This window comes from Pseudophryne corroboree, assembly GCF_028390025.1.
Source record: "Pseudophryne corroboree isolate aPseCor3 chromosome 3 unlocalized genomic scaffold, aPseCor3.hap2 SUPER_3_unloc_7, whole genome shotgun sequence".
Classification (NCBI taxonomy): Eukaryota; Metazoa; Chordata; class Amphibia; order Anura; family Myobatrachidae; genus Pseudophryne; species Pseudophryne corroboree.
Genome location: NW_026967563.1, coordinates 300,383 through 318,727, shown reverse-complemented (window position 1 = coordinate 318,727; position 18,345 = coordinate 300,383). Strand labels below are relative to the sequence as shown.

At 45.9% G+C, this 18,345-nt stretch overlaps 2 protein-coding genes across 3 annotated transcripts in view; both read right to left on the bottom strand.

Moving 5' to 3' along the window:
• Window positions 1-4,243: 4,243 nt before the first annotated feature.
• LOC134984616 (gastrula zinc finger protein XlCGF17.1-like) lies at window positions 4,244-18,086 on the bottom strand. The gene is made up of 2 exons (XM_063950161.1): window positions 17,998-18,086; window positions 4,244-5,600 (listed from the first exon to the last, which is right to left on the bottom strand). The coding sequence occupies exon 2, from the start codon at window positions 5,557-5,559 to the stop codon at window positions 4,603-4,605; it is 957 nt and encodes a 318-aa protein (XP_063806231.1). The 5' UTR covers window positions 5,560-5,600; window positions 17,998-18,086; the 3' UTR covers window positions 4,244-4,602.
• The window catches only part of LOC134984617 (uncharacterized), an 86,804-nt gene continuing 86,466 nt past the window's right edge, over window positions 18,008-18,345 (bottom strand). Inside the window, exon 7 of one of the 2 annotated variants that reach the window (XM_063950162.1) lies at window positions 18,008-18,134. In XM_063950162.1, coding sequence (XP_063806232.1) covers window positions 18,094-18,134 — 41 coding nt within the window. In that variant the 3' untranslated portion in view covers window positions 18,008-18,093. The remainder of the gene's footprint in view (window positions 18,135-18,345) is intronic. The other variant, XM_063950163.1, reaches the window with a different exon arrangement.

The window sequence follows — 18,345 nt, the reverse complement described above, 5'->3', positions numbered from 1 at the left end:
CAGCACGTCCCATGTTTTGCACATACATTGAATTTGGTGGTGCAGAAATTTAAAAAAATGACAGGGGTGTGCAAGAGATGCTGTCGGTGTCCCGAAGAATTGCGGGCCACTTTCGGCATTCAGCCACCGCGTGCCGAAGACTGGAGCACCAGCAAACACTCCCGAACCTGCCCTGCCATCATCTGAAGCAAGAGGTGGTAACGAGGTGGAATTGAACCCTCTATATGCTTCAGAGGATGGAGGAGCAGCAAAAGGCCATTCAAGCCTATACAGCTAACTGTGATATAGGCAAAGGAGGGGGAATGCACCTGACTCAAGCGCAGTGGAGAATGATTTCAACGTTTTGCAAGGTTCTGCAACCCTTTGAACTTGCCACACGTGAAGTCAGTTCAGACAGTGCCAGCCTGAGTCAAGTCATTCCCCTCATCAGGCTTTTGCAGAAGAAGCTGGAGAGATTGAAGGAGGAGCTAAAACAGAGCGATTCCGCTAAGCATGTGGGACTTGTGGATGGAGCCCTTAATTCACTTAACCAGGATTCACGGGTGGTCAATCTGTTGAAATCAGAGCACTACATTTTGGCCACCGTGCTCGATCCTAGATTTAAAACCTACGTTGTATCTCTCTTTCCGGCAGACACAAGTCTGCAGAGGTTCAAAGACTTGCTGGTGAGAAAATTGTCAAGTCAAGCGGAACGTGACCCGTCAACAGCTCCTCCTTCACATTCTCCTGCAACTGAGGCTGTGAGGAAAAGGCTAAGAATTCTGAGCCCACCCGCTGGCGGTGATGCAGGGCAGTCTGGAGCGAGTGCTGACATCTGGGCCGGACTGAAGGACCTGCCAACGATTACTGACATGTCGTCTACTGTCACTGCATATGATTCTGTCACCATTGAAAGAATGGTGGAGGATTATATGAGTGACCACATCCAAGTAGGCACGTCAGATAGTCCATATGTATACTGGCAGGAAAAAGAGGCAATTTGGAGGCCCTTGCAGAAACTGGCTTTATTTTGCCTAAGTTGCCCCCCCTCCAGTGTGTACTCCGAAAGAGTGTTTAGTGCAGCCGCTCACCTTGTCAGCAACGAGATTACTTCCAGAAAATGTGGAGATGATGTTCATCAAAATGAATTATAATCAATTCCTCCGTAGATATATTCACCAGCAATTGCCTCCAGAATGTACACAGGGACCTGAGATGGTGGATTCCAGTGGGGACGAATTAATAATCTGTGAGGAGGGGGATGTACACAGTAAAAGTGGGTGAGGAATCGGAGGATGAGGAGAAGGTGGACATCTTCCCAGTTTGTGCAAGGAGAGATTGATTGCTTCTTTTTTGGTGGGGGCCCAAACCAACCAGTCATTTCAGTCACAGTCATGTGGCAGACCCTGTGGCTGAAATGATGGGTTTGTTAAAGTGTGCATGTCATGTTTATACAACATAAGGGTGGGTGGGAGGGCCCAAGGACAATTCCATCTTGCACCTCTTTTTTCTTTAATTTTTCTTTGCATCATGTGCTGTTTGGGGACTATTTTTTAAATCTGCCATCCTGTCTGACACTGCAGTGCCACTCCTAGATGGACCAGGTGTTTGTGTAGGCCACTTGGGTAGCTTAGCTTAGTCACACAGCTACCTCATTGCGCCTTTTTTTCTTTGCATCATGTGCTGTTTGGGGGCTATTTTTTCGAAGTGCCATCCTGTCTGACACTGTAGTGCCACTCCTAGATGGGCCAGGTGTTTGTGTCGGCCACTTGGGTCGCTTAGCTTACCCATCCAGCGACCTCGGTGCAAATTTTAGGACTAAAAATAATATTGTGAGGTGTGAGGTGTTCAGAATAGACTGGAAATGAGTGGAAATTATGGTTATTGAGGTTAATAATACTATGGGATCAAAATGACCCCCAAATTCTATGATTTAAGCGGTTTTTGACGGTTGTTTGTAAAAAAAAACACCCGAATCCAAAATACACCTGAATCCGACAAAAAATTTTCAGGAAGGTTTTGTCAAAACGCGTCTGAATCCAAAACACGTCCGCAGAACCGAATCCAAAACCTGAAAAATTTCCGGTGCACATCTCTAGTAAAAAGTGAGTTGTGTCTTTAATGTGTGAAGGTAAAGAGATAACATATTTCTGTAAATGAGCATCCACAAAAGAAGAGAGGTTCGCTCTAAGACAGGGCTGGCCAAACCGGTCCTCGAGATCTACCAACAGTGCACATTTTCCAGGCCACCTAGCTGGTGCACAGGTGTAGTCATTACAAATTAATGTTCTGCATTCATTCCTAACTGCCAATTCTACAGATCTCCAGGAGGCCTGGAAAACATGAACTGTTGGTAGATCTCGAGGACCGGTTTGGCCAGCCCTGCTCTAAGAGATCCCATTCCAGAGTTAATTGGTTGACCAATTATCTCTGGAGTGGGTTCTCTTACAGCGAACCACTCTTCGAATCATACGCTCTATATGATTTAGAGCACAGGTTCTCAAACTCAGTCCTCAGGACCCCACACAGTGCATGTTTTCCAGGTCTCCTCACAGAATCACAAGATAATTATCTCCACCTGTGGACCTTTTAAAATGTGTCAGTGAGTAATGAGTACACCTGCTGGGTTACCTGCAGAACATGCACTGTGTACCGAGTTTGAGAACCACTGATTTAGAGGATGGAGCAGCAGCAAAAGTCCATTCAAGCCTACACATCCAACGATATAGGCAAAAGAGGGGGAATGATATATAAATGATATACTTGGTTATAGGAAAACATTTCCCTCTCAATACCAATATTATTACATATGTGTTGAATTGAACATATATGTTTCTTTGTGCCTTTGAGAACGATCCCACTGTAATACATTATAGGTAGTAACACTGTCTTATCGTGTGATACGCTACGGGTAGTAACAAAGTGGTCATTGTAAGACATAGTGGTAACCAGAAAAGGCCACTTAGGTTGTATACAGTAGTAACGCTCTGCAGGGAGCACTTAGGTTGTATGCAGTAGTAACGCTCTGCAGGGAGCACTTAGGTTGTATGCAGTAATAATGCTCTGCATGGAGCACTTAGGTTGTATGGAGTAGTGATGCTCTGCAGGGAGCACTTAGGTTGTATGCAGTAGTAATGCTCTGCAGGGAGCACTTGGGTTGTATGCAGTAGTAACGCTCTGCCGGGAGCACTTGGGTTGTATGCAGTAGTAACGCTCTGCAGGGAGCACTTGGGTTGTATGCAGTAGTAGCACTTTGCAGGCAGTACTTAGGTTGTATGCAGTAGTGACGCTCTGCAGGGAACACTTAGGCTGTATGCAGTAGTAATGCTCTGCAGGGAGCAGCTGTAAATCAGTATTTTTCTGAGATCACAATCCCGTTGTGAAAAGATCTCATAAATGTGATAAATAAAACCTGTGTTTAAATCTCTTTTATATTTCTCTTGCTTATATCAGTTATTGCTCTACCCATATACCCATACATAGTTAGTGCTGGTATATAAATTATTTTATATCTTTCATTAATTTTTTTGTCTTTCCAGTCTGACAATCAATTGCCTTATGTCATGCCTATTGAAAAATCTATCTTAAATAAAAATAATAAAAGTTATGTTTTAATTTATTCATGAAACATAAAGAATAAAAGAGTGCGCCACACATTAAGGCTTCTTTAGATATAAGCCCACTAGCTGTTTATTCTAAACCCCCTAACCAGTCATTGCAATTTGCTTAATGGCGCACCTCCAACCAGATTAGCTAATCTTTGGTATTAACACTTTCGGATTATTCCCTCTATCGGTTGGTTCATACATAGAAGGATCATAAAACAATTATCATTTGGGCCTGTGCATAGTCCCTCAGACTTAACATCTTCCCTGGAAATACTGGTGGATGGAGTCCTTCATTCGCTTTGCCAGGATTCAAGGGTGGTCAATCTGTTGAAATCAGAGCACTACATTTTGGCCACCGTGCTCGATCCTAGTTATAAAGCCTACGTTGTATCTCTCTTTCCGGACACAAGTCTGCAGAGGAGGAAAGACCTGCTGGTGAGAAAATTGTCAGCTCAAGCGGAACGTGACCCGTCAACAGCTCCTCCTTCATTTTCTCCAGCAACTGGGGCTGCAAGGATAACATTTCCGAGCCCACCTACTGGACACAAAAGGAACAATACAATGACACATTAACAGGAAATTGTTTCTGTCACCATAGCGACAATTATCTGGAAATAAGATAATACACAGACACATAAAAAGACTCAACGGAAATCTTTTGTTTTTAAACAGCTTTATTTCATATCTTTAATACACAGATTTTTCTCTATATTTTAAACTTAATTAATTAATTAATCAACTGGCATCACCCACACCTGGAGCTCAGCTAGACAACCATTTAGGATTGGTACTGGGTTCTCAGTACCTGGAGCAAAAGACAGGCCATCTGTACAGCAGTAGTAGATGAGGGCATGATATCTGATTATTTCACCCTGCGGTAGCATGTATATTGCAAAGAGCATAGGAGATAGGATAAGAACCTTGAAGAACAACGCATGGCAATGATAAGTATACTCTAGAAGATTAAAATGGTTCCTCACCTGAGTGATGTCTATTGTGTGCAACAAGAGCTGATTTACTTCTCAGAGTATGGAAATGGCTTCTCATCTGTGTGACTTTGCTGATGGGTAACAAGTTGTGATTTGTGTGTAAAACATTTCCCGCACTCAGAGCAAGAAAATGGCTTCTCACCTGTGTGACTTCTGTGATGTGTAACAAGTTGTGATTTCCGTACAAAACATTTCCCACACTCAGAACATGGAAATGGCTTCTCACCTGTGTGACTTCTGTGATGTATAACAAGACCTGATTTGTGTGCAAAACATTTCCCACACTCAGAACATGGAAATGGCTTCTCACCTGTGTGACTTCTGTGATGTATAACAAGAGCTGATTTGTGTGCAAAACTTTTCCCACACTCAGAACATGTGAATACATTCTCACCTGTGTGACTTTGCTGATGGGTAACAAGTTGTGATTTTTGTGTAAAACATTTCCCGCACTCAGAGCAAGAAAATGGCTGATCACCTGTGTGTATTCTCTGATGTGTAACAAGATATGATTTACGTGTGAAACATTTCCCACACTCAGAACATGGAAATGGCTTCTCACCTGTGTGACTTCTGTGATGTATAACAAGTTGTGATTTACTTACACAACATTTTCCACACTCAGAGCAAGAAAACAGCTTCTCACCTGTGTGACTTCTGTTATGTCTAACAAGAACTGATTTGCGTGCAAAACATTTCCCACACTCAGAACATATCAGTGGCCTCTCACCTGCCTTACCTGTCTGTGGATTAATATGCTTTGTGCTCTGTGTAAAACATTTGGCATCTATAGAACACGGAAACACTGTATCTACTGTCAGAGCTGTAACAGATGCACCAATATCAGAGTGATCAGGAGAACATTTCCCAGGATCAGGGGGATCAGCTGATAGAGCTGGATGTATAATTGGGGTAATGGGGTTATCTCCTGGAGAATCCTGTCTACGGTCATTATCTGTTATTTCATAATCCTGGGATACCATTAGATGTCCTTCTGAGATATTCCTGCTTGTGTGTCCATCTGCTGGAAATAAAATACATTATGGAAATGTGACATTTTCTGTAACAATATTAATCTTGTAAACAATAGGAGAAGACGACTCTCTGGGACACTTAATTATAAATGTGTGTGTATAATAAAACATAACTTCTAATGAAGGCTTTATAATATTGTGTCTCAGACTATCATTGTGTCCACCCTCCTGAGAACACTCACAATAACATATGTAATATTATAATAAGACTTAGATATATCTCTCTCTTGTACTGGTAACTAACCATAAAGTATAAATGGAGATGTAGTCACTCACCAAGTCCTATGTCAGCACCAATGTAAAACAATGGATGGGGAACATATCGTATGAATTGGAGATTCTAGATGAACAATAACATCAGTCATATGAGCTGATGGATCAGAGAAATGTCTCCTAACGTTACTCCTGGAAGCATTGGTAAGGTAGCATTCCTTTATGTGTGTGCTTATACGCGGGTAAGCCTGTACATGTGTTACTCACCCTTATATAAGGTATATTGCTACAGTAGAGTAGGTGTGGAACAAGGTACTTTACATGCAATATACCATATAATACCCTGTAATCATCATCATCATCATCATCTGCTAGGTTATACTCTACTTTCTCTTATGTACTAGAGGATGCTGGGGTCCGTTTAGTACCATGGGGTATAGATGGGTCCTTTGGGAGCCACTGGCACTTTAAGAGTTTAATAGTATGGGCTGGCCCCTCCCTCTATGCCCCTCCTACCAGAATCAGTTTAGAAAATGTGCCCAGAGGAGCCGGTCACAGCTAGGGGAATTCCTACGAGTTTTCTTAGTTTATCTTCTAGAGTTAGTTAGGTTACAGGAAGGCTGCTGGCAACAGCCTCCCTGCTTCGTGGGACTTAGGGGGGGTCGTGAATAGGAACCAACTTCCTGAAGAGGTAATGGTTCTCTACTCCGCTGACAGGACACTGAGCTCCTGAGGGTGCTGATCGCAAGTTTTGATGTCCGCTTTTACTCCCGCAGCATGGCCGCCACCCCCTAACAGAGCCAGAAGAAAGAAGAGTGGTTATTATAGCGCCGGTGGCCCAGTTAGCGGGTCACCAGCGGGTATGGCGGCACAAGGGTGGGAGCACAGCTCTGACAGGCTGTGCTCCAGGAAGGCTCAGCAACACACAGTGTAGGCGCTTTGAGGGGCGTCCTGAGCCAGCGCTGATAAACCCTACACTGGTCACGCAGCTAACAGGGGCTAATCCCCCTGTTATCACTAAAATCCTCAGGCCAGTATAAACAATCAGTGTGGGAAGCCGGGCGCCATTACACAGGGGGCGGTGCTTTTCAGAGCACTCACCAGCGCCATTTTCTCCCTGCAGATCATAGGAAGAGACGCTGACAGGGAGCGCTGCCCTCCACATAACTGCAGCATACCTCTGCGGTACCAGGGGGGGGGGGGGGGGGATGTGATTATAGTAGTGATTACCCTATTAAGGTTAGTTAGTCAGCGCCGGGCTTTTATCATAATAACTGCCTACAGGGGCGCTGTGTGGCTGCTCCTTATACTCTGTGACTCTCTGAAGGTACTCTGGGGGAAACTGTGTCTGACATTTTCCTGTGTGTGTGTGTGTGTGTGTGTGTGTGTGTGTAAGTGTGTGTGTGTGTGTGTGTGTGTGTGTGTAAGTGTGTGTGTGTGTGTGTGTAAGTGTGTGTGTGTGTGTGTAAGTGTGTGTGTGTGTGTGTGTGTGTGTGTGTGTGTGTGTGTAAGTGTGTATATCCACATTACCATGTCTAAGGACTCTGTGTCCTGTGCTGCAGAGTGTGTATCTTCTCCTGAGGAGTCTATTCCATGTACTCAGGAATGCAATGTGCTGTCTCAGCCTTCTGAATCTGAACCCCCATGGGTGGATTCTTTAAGGGGAATGATATCCCAGATCTCAACAAGCATGTCACATACTGAGAAAGAGACGCAGTTTTGAGACAATCTGTAGTGGGTATGAGTTATTCAGCTCCCACTACTTCATCTAAAACCCCACCTACATACCCCAAAAAACATACACTTGCCCAGATAATGCAAGCTGACACTGATACCGACTCTGATACAGGGGACGGTGATGGGGATATGCAGGGGGGGGGGATGCATCCCTTGCTAAAGGGGTGCAGCTAATGACTTAAGCCAATAGGGATGTTTTGCATATTTCTGAGAAGGTTCCGGAACAAGTAGAGGAATCTTATTTTACAGTAAATAAGAAGTCCTCGCTTACCTTCCCTGCTTCTAAAGGAGTTAAACTCCTTGTTTGAAAAATCCTGGGAAAACCCAGAGAAAAAAATTCCAGATCCCTAAAAGAATTCTCTTTGCTTTCCCTTTCCCTGAATAGGATAGGAAGAATTGGGAAAACCCACCTATAGTAGACGCTTCTGTATCTAGGCTTTCTAAAAAGGTGGTTTTACCTGTCCCTGGTTCAATCGCTTTAAAGGAGCCGGCTGACCGCAAGATTGAGACTACACTCAAATCACTATACACTACTACAGACGTTGTTATGAGCCACGGCTGTGGCTCATTCCTGTTTTGCATTTTTGTTAGGTATTTCATGTTTATTAGTTGTCTTGCATGCCAGGATTTCCTGTTGCTCTGTTTTAGTATGCTCTTGTCTGCTGCCGCTGGTTAGTCTGTGTAATTGCAGCTTGTTCCATGTGTTCAGCCTCACCTGGCTGCTGATTGCATTTTGTCAGTTGGAATCATGCAGTGGGCCAGCTGCTCTGGATTGTTTAATTAGGACTCTCTGTTAAAAGCACTCCCAGGACTCCTCACAGACGCCGGTGATAGCTTCCTGTTTGCCTGATTCTGCTGCAGAGAGAGTTCCCAGTCCCGGTCTGTTCGTTTGTTCCTGTTCTCAGTGATCCTGTACTCGGAAGTTACCATCTGTTCCTGGAGTCTGATCGAGCACCTTTAACATCTGGTGGTGTTCGTGAGTCGCGGCGCAGCCGTGTGTTGCGGCTTGTCCGCTATTATTTATTATTTTGTTTATATTGTGTTCTGGAGCTTTGCGGAGGATTCCGCTTCCACAAGATCCACTCTGGTGTCCAGCGGTGCCGGATAGGAGTGTCGGATCAGTGGATCTTTGGTTGTCCTTTTCCCTGGCGGCTAGTCCGCACATACCTTTTGATTTAGTTTAGTTAGCTTGTAACCCCTGGCTTGGTTGCTTAGTCAGAGGGCCCCTTGTTATCACCCTGTCTCGGACTTCCCCTTGTCTCCCATTAAGACCTGCGGGGGCATCGGGGTTGGGCAGACATAATCCGCCCTTCGAACGCGGCTGCCATGGGCTCAAGCAACCATAGTCTCGCAGGGGATTTCTGATAACACGGGCGAGACAACGGAGTTAGGGTGCCAGGGGTTACTAGGCTTTCCAGCTCCCACAACCTGTATTTCATTCCTGTACTCAGATCTCTGCCATAAGATCTTCTCCAGTCTGGAGTACAGGAATCGTAACATTATCACCGGCCTACCACAAAAAAAAAACAAAAACTTTTTTTCTTTTTTGGCCCAGTCCAGTGTCTAGTCTAGAATCCAGTCCTGTCTAGAATTCAGTGTGCAGAATCCAATCCGGTGTTTAGAATCCAGTCCTGTATAGAATTCAGTGTGCAGACTCCAGTCCGGTGTTTAGAATCCAGTCCGGTGTTTAGAATCCAGTCCGGTGTTTAAAAAAAAAAAAAAAAAAAGTCTTGATTTGTTTAGCAAAATTTAGTCTTGCCTTGCCTTGCCTTGCCTAGCCTTGTCTTGCCTTGTCTTGTCTTGTCTAGTTTTAAATCCTCCTATGTCTACTATGCAAGCCCTGCAGGCATCTCTCGCAGCCCTGAACTCTGTATTCAGTGCTTTGAGACCAGAGCGACTAGAAGCTTTTCAGCAATCCCTAAAGCAACTGCAAAACCTTCTGACTAAAATCTTGCTTATTTTGCCAGAAGTCGTTGAGAGTACATCTATCTCTAAAGAGACTCTTGTTCACAGTATGGTGACAAGAGAATCCTCTGGTTTAATTGAAGAGAAAAAGTTTAAAAGTTTTCTGCGGCCCAGGCTCTCAGAAGAGGAGCGTCTGCGTCGCAGAAACTTAAACTTATGCCTATATTGTGGGGGTTTAGGCCATTATCTGCAGACCTGTGAGTTGCGCAAGCCAAAGTGTGGTGACGAGTCTTGCCCTCTGTCCAAGTTGAGTCATGATACAAGACCTACTCCTGTCTCTACTGTGGCAGAGGTACTTGTCACACAACCCACACAAAAAAGCTCTCTGTCCTATAATTGGGGTCCTTGGGCAAGGGAGCCCCATTATAGATTCAGGAATCAAAAGAGAATGTTTCTCTCCTCTCTTGAGGTTCCTGTGGAAGCGGAGTTGCAAGTCCCTGGAGTGGTGCCCGTAGCTCAGGGTCCTGGAGTGGTGCCCGTAGCCCAGGGTCCTGGAGTGGTGCCCGTAGCCCAGGGTCCTGGAGTGGTGCCCGATGCCCAGGGTCCTGGAGTGGTGCCCGATGCCCAGGGTCCTGGAGTGGTGCCCGTAGCCCAGGGTCCTGGAGCGGTGCCCGTAGCCCAGGGTCCTGGAGCGGTGCCCGTAGCCCAGGGTCCTGGAGCGGTGCCCGTAGCCCAGGGTCCTGGAGCGGTGCCCGTAGCCCAGGGTCCTGGAGCGGTACCCGATGCCCAGGGTCCTGGAGCGGTACCCGATGCCCAGAGTGCTGGAGCGGTACCCGATGCCCAGAGTGCTGGAGCGGTACCCGATGCCCAGAGTGCTGGAGCGGTACCCGATGCCCAGAGTGCTGGAGCGGTACCCGATGCCCAGAGTGCTGGAGCGGTACCCGATGCCCAGAGTGCTGGAGCGGTACCCGATGCCCAGAGTGCTGGAGCGGTACCCGATGCCCAGAGTGCTGGAGCGGTACCCGATGCCCAGAGTGCTGGAGCGGTACCCGATGCCCAGAGTGCTGGAGCGGTACCCGATGCCCAGAGTGCTGGAGCGGTACCCGATGCCCAGAGTGCTGGAGCGGTACCCGATGCCCAGAGTGCTGGAGCGGTACCCGATGCCCAGAGTGCTGGAGCGGTACCCGATGCCCAAGCTTATAGAGGGAAATCAAATATTGTAGCTCAGGTTTCCATACCAGAAGGGGTCTCAGAAACTGTTACCCCAGGTAGGGACTTGAGGAGCGCAAACCCAGAAAGGGTATCTAAAACCATAGTTCTTGAAGGGAACTCGAGAAGCAAAACCCCAGAAGGGATCTTTGAAGTAATATCCCCAAGTGGGGTCTCGAGAGACGCAGCCCCAAAGAAGGGTCTAGAAGTCGCTTCCCCAGGAAAGAACTTAAGAAGCATAGCATTAGTGGAGGATCTGAACGTTATTGCTTCAGCAAAAGTCACGGAAGTCATAGTCACGGAAGAACTTTCGATAATTATCGACTCAGAGAGGGAGGCCGGTGGCCCGATCCCAGTCAGGGAGGCCAACGGCCCGGTCCCAGTAAAAGAATCCGAGGTGCTGACCCCAGCGGGGTTCCCGGAGGCCACTGCCCTAGCGGGGTTCCCGGAGGCCACTGCCCCAGCGGGGTTCCCGGAGGCCACTGCCCCGGGTGGGGTTCAGGAAGTCACTGCCCCGGGTGGGGTTCAGGAAGTCACTGCCCCGGGTGGGGTTCAGAAAGTCACTGCCCCGGGTGGGGTTCAGAAAGTCACTGCCCCGGGTGGGGTTCAGAAAGTCACTGCCCCGGGTGGGGTTCAGAAAGTCACTGCCCCGGGTGGGGTTCAGAAAGTCACTGCCCCGGGTGGGGTTCAGAAAGTCACTGCCCCGGGTGGGGTTCAGAAAGTCACTGCCCCGTGTGGGGTTCAGAAAGTCACTGCCCCGGGTGGGGTTCAGAAAGTCTCAGCCCCGGGTGGGGTTCAGAGAGTCTCAGCCTCGAGTAAGGTCAATAGTGACCAGGTCCTAGCAAAGCACTCCAGTCAGTCAGATGAAAAGGAAACAGATCCTGACTCTGATATTTCAACATCCATAACCTTTGATGGGGACTTCGCCCAATTTATGGCGCTTTTCAAACACTATTACACTATTATGTTGTCTAGACCATTTCTGGGCATCACTTCAGAAAACCTTGGGCTCTATCTGATTTATTCTTTTAGAGGAGAGCCTTCTGAGTGGGCAACCAGCCTAATGAAAGCTGAAGATCCCATTCTTCAGGATCCCCAAGCATTCTGTGATGCAATTGTTAAAAGATACGGTTCCAAAGAAATTGGTTCAGGTTCCTCTAAGTCACCCGTCTTGTCTGCTGAGAGTCCACCAAATACTGTAAACTCGGCACAAGAGTCCCAGCCCGTTGCTTTGACTGCAGGATGTGCTTTTCTGACTTCTTCTTCTAATAATAGTACTTTACCAGAAAGTTCAGCTCCCAAGGGTAAGAGACCTGTCTCTGATTTGAACGCAGCCTTGCTGGGTGGTACCATCAGTTCAGACAATGTTTGGGGAATTACCTTGGTCAGACCTAAAGAGCTTTGTAAAAAGAAGAAGAAGAAAAAGAAATAATTTTTGACTCTTGCCTTGATAAAAGAAAAAAAGAGAGATTTTTTTTTTCCTTGTCTTGTGTCCAGTGGCCACCATCAAGGGGAGGGCACTGTTACAAGTTGTTGCTACAGCTTGTTTTTTGTTTTCTTGTCTGTTAGACCAGTGTGTCAGGTTTTTTTTTTTTTGTATCCCTTGTTCTGGATAGTCTGAATATTGGGGTCTTTTGACCCCTCCTCAAGGGGGGGGTAATGTTATGAGCCACGGCTGTGGCTCATTCCTGTTTTGCATTTTTGTTAGGTATTTCATGTTTATTAGTTGTCTTGCATGCCAGGATTTCCTGTTGCTCTGTTTTAGTATGCTCTTGTCTGCTGCCGCTGGTTAGTCTGTGTAATTGCAGCTTGTTCCATGTGTTCAGCCTCACCTGGCTGCTGATTGCATTTTGTCAGTTGGAATCATGCAGTGGGCCAGCTGCTCTGGATTGTTTAATTAGGACTCTCTGTTAAAAGCACTCCCAGGACTCCTCACAGACGCCGGTGATAGCTTCCTGTTTGCCTGATTCTGCTGCAGAGAGAGTTCCCAGTCCCGGTCTGTTCGTTTGTTCCTGTTCTCAGTGATCCTGTACTCGGAAGTTACCATCTGTTCCTGGAGTCTGATCGAGCACCTTTAACATCTGGTGGTGTTCGTGAGTCGCGGCGCAGCCGTGTGTTGCGGCTTGTCCGCTATTATTTATTATTTTGTTTATATTGTGTTCTGGAGCTTTGCGGAGGATTCCGCTTCCACAAGATCCACTCTGGTGTCCAGCGGTGCCGGATAGGAGTGTCGGATCAGTGGATCTTTGGTTGTCCTTTTCCCTGGCGGCTAGTCCGCACATACCTTTTGATTTAGTTTAGTTAGCTTGTAACCCCTGGCTTGGTTGCTTAGTCAGAGGGCCCCTTGTTATCACCCTGTCTCGGACTTCCCCTTGTCTCCCATTAAGACCTGCGGGGGCATCGGGGTTGGGCAGACATAATCCGCCCTTCGAACGCGGCTGCCATGGGCTCAAGCAACCATAGTCTCGCAGGGGATTTCTGATAACACGGGCGAGACAACGGAGTTAGGGTGCCAGGGGTTACTAGGCTTTCCAGCTCCCACAACCTGTATTTCATTCCTGTACTCAGATCTCTGCCATAAGATCTTCTCCAGTCTGGAGTACAGGAATCGTAACAGACGTGGCTTTAAGGTCCACTATTGCTTGTACGTGGATTTCTAAAGTCATAGTAAAGTGGTCAGAGACCTTTCTAGAGGACTTAGATACTATGGATAGGAGTGACATTGACTTGTTTTTACGCCACATACAAGATTCAGCAGGTTTCATGGTGGAGGCCATGAAGGACATTGGCCTGCTACTTCCATGGCTATCTCGGCACGCAGAGGACTCTGGCTACGCCAATGGACTGCGGATGCAGAATCCAAGAAAAGTGTGGAGAACATGCCAGTCACAGGTCAGGCACTATCTGGGGACGCATTGGATGCGTGGATTTCCACTGCAACTGCGGGTAAGTCGACATTTCATCCGTCCGCAGCAGCCCTAGTTAAGAAATCTTATCCTTCGTCCACACTGCAGTCCTTTCAGACCGCAAAGTTTAAAAAATCCAAACCCCCTCCCACCTTCTTTAGAGGAGGTCGGGGAAGATCCAAAAAACCTGCACCAACAGGTTCCCAGGAACAGAAACCAGGTTCTGCTTCCTCCAAATACTCAGAATGACGGTGGACCTCTCAGTCTGGAGATCAGGCAGGTGGGAGCGAGACTAAAAGATTCCAGTCACATCTGGGCGTCATCATGCCTAGACCTCAGGGTGACGGATATTGTTACCAAGGGGTACAGACTGGAGTTTCAGGAACTCCTACCTCACAGTTTCTTCAAATCAGGCTTACCAGCTTCGCTGACAGAAAGTGCTATTCTACAGGAAGCCATTCAAAAATTGGTACGAACAAATGTTATTGTTCCAGTTCCACCTCACCCAAAAACCAAGGGTTATTACTCAAACCTGTTTGTGGTACCAAAACCGGACGGTTCGGTAAGGCCTATATTGAACCTGAAGTTGTTGAACCCCTACTTGAGGGTTTTCCAAATCAAGATGGAGTCTCTGAGAGCGGTGATCTCAGGTCTGGAGGAGGGAGAAATCCTAGTATCCCTTGATATCAAGGATGCGTACCTTCACATTCCAATCTGATCCCACCTCACCAGGCCTATCTACGATTTGCACTACAGGACTGTCACTATCAGTTCCAGACGTTACCATTTGGCCTCTCCACAGCAGTGAGGGTGTTCACTAAGGTCATGGTGGAGATGATGCTCCTCCTTTGCAAATTGGGAGTGAACATAATTCCATATCTGGATGATAGGCTGATAGAGGCATCTCAACTCAACTACTCTGGGATCATGGGTGGATCCTGAACTTTCCAAAGTCACATTTGGAACTGACAGGGAGACTGCCCTTCCTGGGGATGATACTCGACACAGAAATGCAGAGGGTGTTTCTACCGGTGGAGAAAGCATTGGTGATCCAATCAATGGTCCGGGATGTCTTGAAACCTCCCCGGGTATGGGTTCATTGATGCATTCTCTTTCTGGGGAAGATGGTATCCTCCTACGAGGCTCTACAATACGGAGATTCCATGCACGGTTCTTCTAGCTGGATCTCCTGGACAAGTGGTCGGGATCGCATCTTCACATGCACCAGCTGATATGCCTGTTGCCGAAAGCCAGAATTTCACTACTCTGGTGGCTGCAAACTTCTCACCTGCTGAAGGGCCGCAGGTTCGGGATTCAGAATTGGATTCTTCTAACCACGGATGCAAGCCTCAAAGGTTGGGGAGTAGTCACCCAAGGGGAAAACTTCCAAGGAAAGTGGTCATGCCAGGAATCGGTCCTTCCAATATACATTCTGTAACTAAGGGCCATATACAATGGCCTTCTACAAGCGGCTCATCTTCTGCAAGATCAAGACATTCAGGTTTAGTCAGACAACGTCACAGCGGTGTACTACATAAACAGGCAGGGTGGAGCGAAGAGCAGGGCTGCAATGTCAGAGGTAACAAGAATCCTCCTCTGGGCAGAAAGACACACACTGGCACTGTCGGCGATCTTCATTCCGGGAGAGGACAACTGGAAAGCAGACTTCCTCAGCAGACATGATCTCCATCCAGGAGAATGGGGCCTCCACCCGGAAGTATTCACAGAGGTAACACGCCGATGGGGTATACCTCAGATAGACATGATGGCCTCTCGCCTCAACAAGCAGCTTCAGAGGTACTGTTCCAGCTCACGAGACCTACAGGCAGTGGCGGTGGACACCCTGGTGACTCCATGGGTGTTCCAGTCAGTGTATGTGTTCCCTCCACTTCCACTCATCCCAAGGATTCTCAAACTAATAAAAAGATCAAGAGTTCCGGCGATCCTCATTGCTCTGGACTGGCCAAGGCGGGCTTGGTACGCGGATCTTCTGGCATTACTGCTGGAGGATCTGAGGCCTCTTCATCTTCGCGAGGACCTTTTACTGCAGGGGCCATTTGCCTATCAAGACTTACCGCGGCTACGTTTGACGGCATGGAGGTTGAACGCCAGATCTTAGCTCAGAAGGGCATTCCGAATAAGGTTATTCCTACTCTGATCCAAGCTAGGAACGGGGTAATGTCTAAGCATTACCATCGAATTTGGAAAAAGTAAGTGTCTTGGTGTGAATCCAAAAAGTTTCCTACGGTGGAGTTTCAACTGGGACATTTTCTCCTCTTTCTGCAAGCAGGTGTTGGCCTACGCTTGGGCTCCATCAAGGTACAGATTTTGGCCTTGTTTATTTTCTTCCAGAAACAATTGGCTGCTATCCCTGTGGTTCAGACTTTCTTGAAGGAGTTCTGCACATCCAACCACCCTTTGTGCCTCCTATGGCACCTTGGGATCTTAATGTGGTGCTGTAGTTCCTGCAATCGGATTTCTTCGAACCTTTACAGGAGGTGGACGTAAAGTTTCTTACTTGGAAGGCGATTCCTTACTTATAAGAAATATTAAAAAAGGTCTGGAGACCCATTGTCTTTCATTACATTTCAAAAAGGTCCACAATTGTGCAGTTTCTGACATTGTGGGCTTTTATGGAATTAAACATATTAAAAATAATATTCGGTATAGGGACACAATGTCCCAACTTGCAAAAGCTGAAATGAAGGCGATTTTTACATATAATACTCTCATTCCAACTGGGCTCAACAGTGATTTCGAGCTAAAATGGTTCCTTTGATTTTTTGCCAATACATTATAATATCTCTGATTTAGATACTATGTAGTCTTAGTCAGGATTACAGAAACAATGTATGCATATGGTTAGGCTCATCATTATATTGCTTATTGGTATTGCTATTAAGTGATCAGGAATATGGGTACATCAGTATCTATTTTAAACAATAGAATTAACTGGTCCCATATGGCAGGTAAAACCTCATGTTTACCAAGGGGACTAGTGAGGATCACGGAGGGGAGGGGCTTCCACGGGTCATTGCAATTAGTTTTGTTATTGTTATGTACATTCTGACTGACGTTACCATCGCTTAAAAAAAACCCTTGTATCATTGTAGGGCACTTTATTATGGCACAGTAATTTGAGTGGTGCTGTATCACAATGTACGATCTTTGCCCTCCTTGCTAAATTCATTCTGTTTATCGTTAAGAAATACAGTTCATGACCGAATCCGGAGTATTAAACTACAACTACCAGAAGCCTTTGGGAATCTCCGCTGGTCCGAGCGGCCGATACGTCATTTCCGCTTCCGGTTCCGGCGGAAACACCATATATGGACTGCATATTGGAGTAGGAGAACTACGATTCCCATAAGGCTAAGCGCCGTTCAGCGCGATCGATCGGGAACGGATGTTCTACATATAATATGTGAATTTTATGAATGCTGTGTTAACAACATTGTATGTATCATAGTGCATTATGTATTTATTTTGGATTTTGAATACATAATTGTAATCGGGATTATTAAGGAACAAGAAGTGGGCTAATTGACCGTTCCACTTCCTGCTACTCACAGATAGGCTAGTGGCCTCATAAATACCTAGTCTCCTCACAGTCCAGATATGTCTTGACAAAGGTCACACGACCGAAACGCGTCGACATTATCTGGACTGTGAGTAGCAAGATTCCACGTTTTTTTAATTTGTACTTTTAACGGCCAACAAAATTTTTTTTAACAGGAAATCATTTTTTCACATTTTTTATGTATGTTGCTTAGACTTTTCAACTCTATTTGAAAAATCTTTTGTTTTGTTGGAATGGATTAAAGAACTATTTGTTTTTATGAGTACCATTCGCTTTTGGAATTTTCTTGGAAATATTATACATCAAAACGAAAGAGAAGAAAGACTCTATGTTGGGGCACTCTTATTTGAAAATTAGACACTAAAACTTAACTTTTAATAAGCATATTAAAATATAGTGACTCAAAATATAGTGATCTAATATATAGGAACGAACGCCTTGGTGAAAAATTATTTGTAATTTATACATAAACTGGGAATCCTATCTGAATTATAAGGTAGGTTATATTTGAGTCCCAGAGGGATAATATTTCGGTTGGATTTCTCCGCGATATTGCTGCTCCAAAATGAAAGAGATGTAATATGATCAAGAAATTGCCTATATAGGTCCTTCAGCACCTACTGCTCTAGATTGAGGCAGTGGTGTTCACCAAAAGGCTTTTGTTGCACTGATTGTTATGTCTTTGGCCTTATTGCAACAGGCAAAGAAGGACTGAGAGTACAAAATTACTGTCAAATGTGAGTATATATTGGTTTATCTACAAGGTTAACACTTGATGTAACGTTAATTTATGAATAAAAAGAGAGAAAAAATGGAGTAAAGAGAAGGGTGTCTTACTTCTGCTGTTCAGCTGGGTTGTTTACTGCACCTGGTGTTCACTGCTGGTCCCCCACACAGTTACTGACCAGGCCTGCCACAGATTAGCTTCCAAGATCAGACGAGATCAGGCGTATCCTGTGGAGTATGGCCGTAATCTGCTGAATGAGAGAGTATGACTACCAAGATGCTTCTGCTGTCCAGATTAGTGGATGAGAGAGCATTGAAGATATACAAAGTGCAAGTGCTTATACCAAAAATATATATAAAGTAGAATCGATTTTCCCTTATAAGATAGGGCTGATATCTGGTTAGTAGCACACTTTTAAATAGATGCTAATAGTCCCCTGATAGTACTGCTAGTAAATA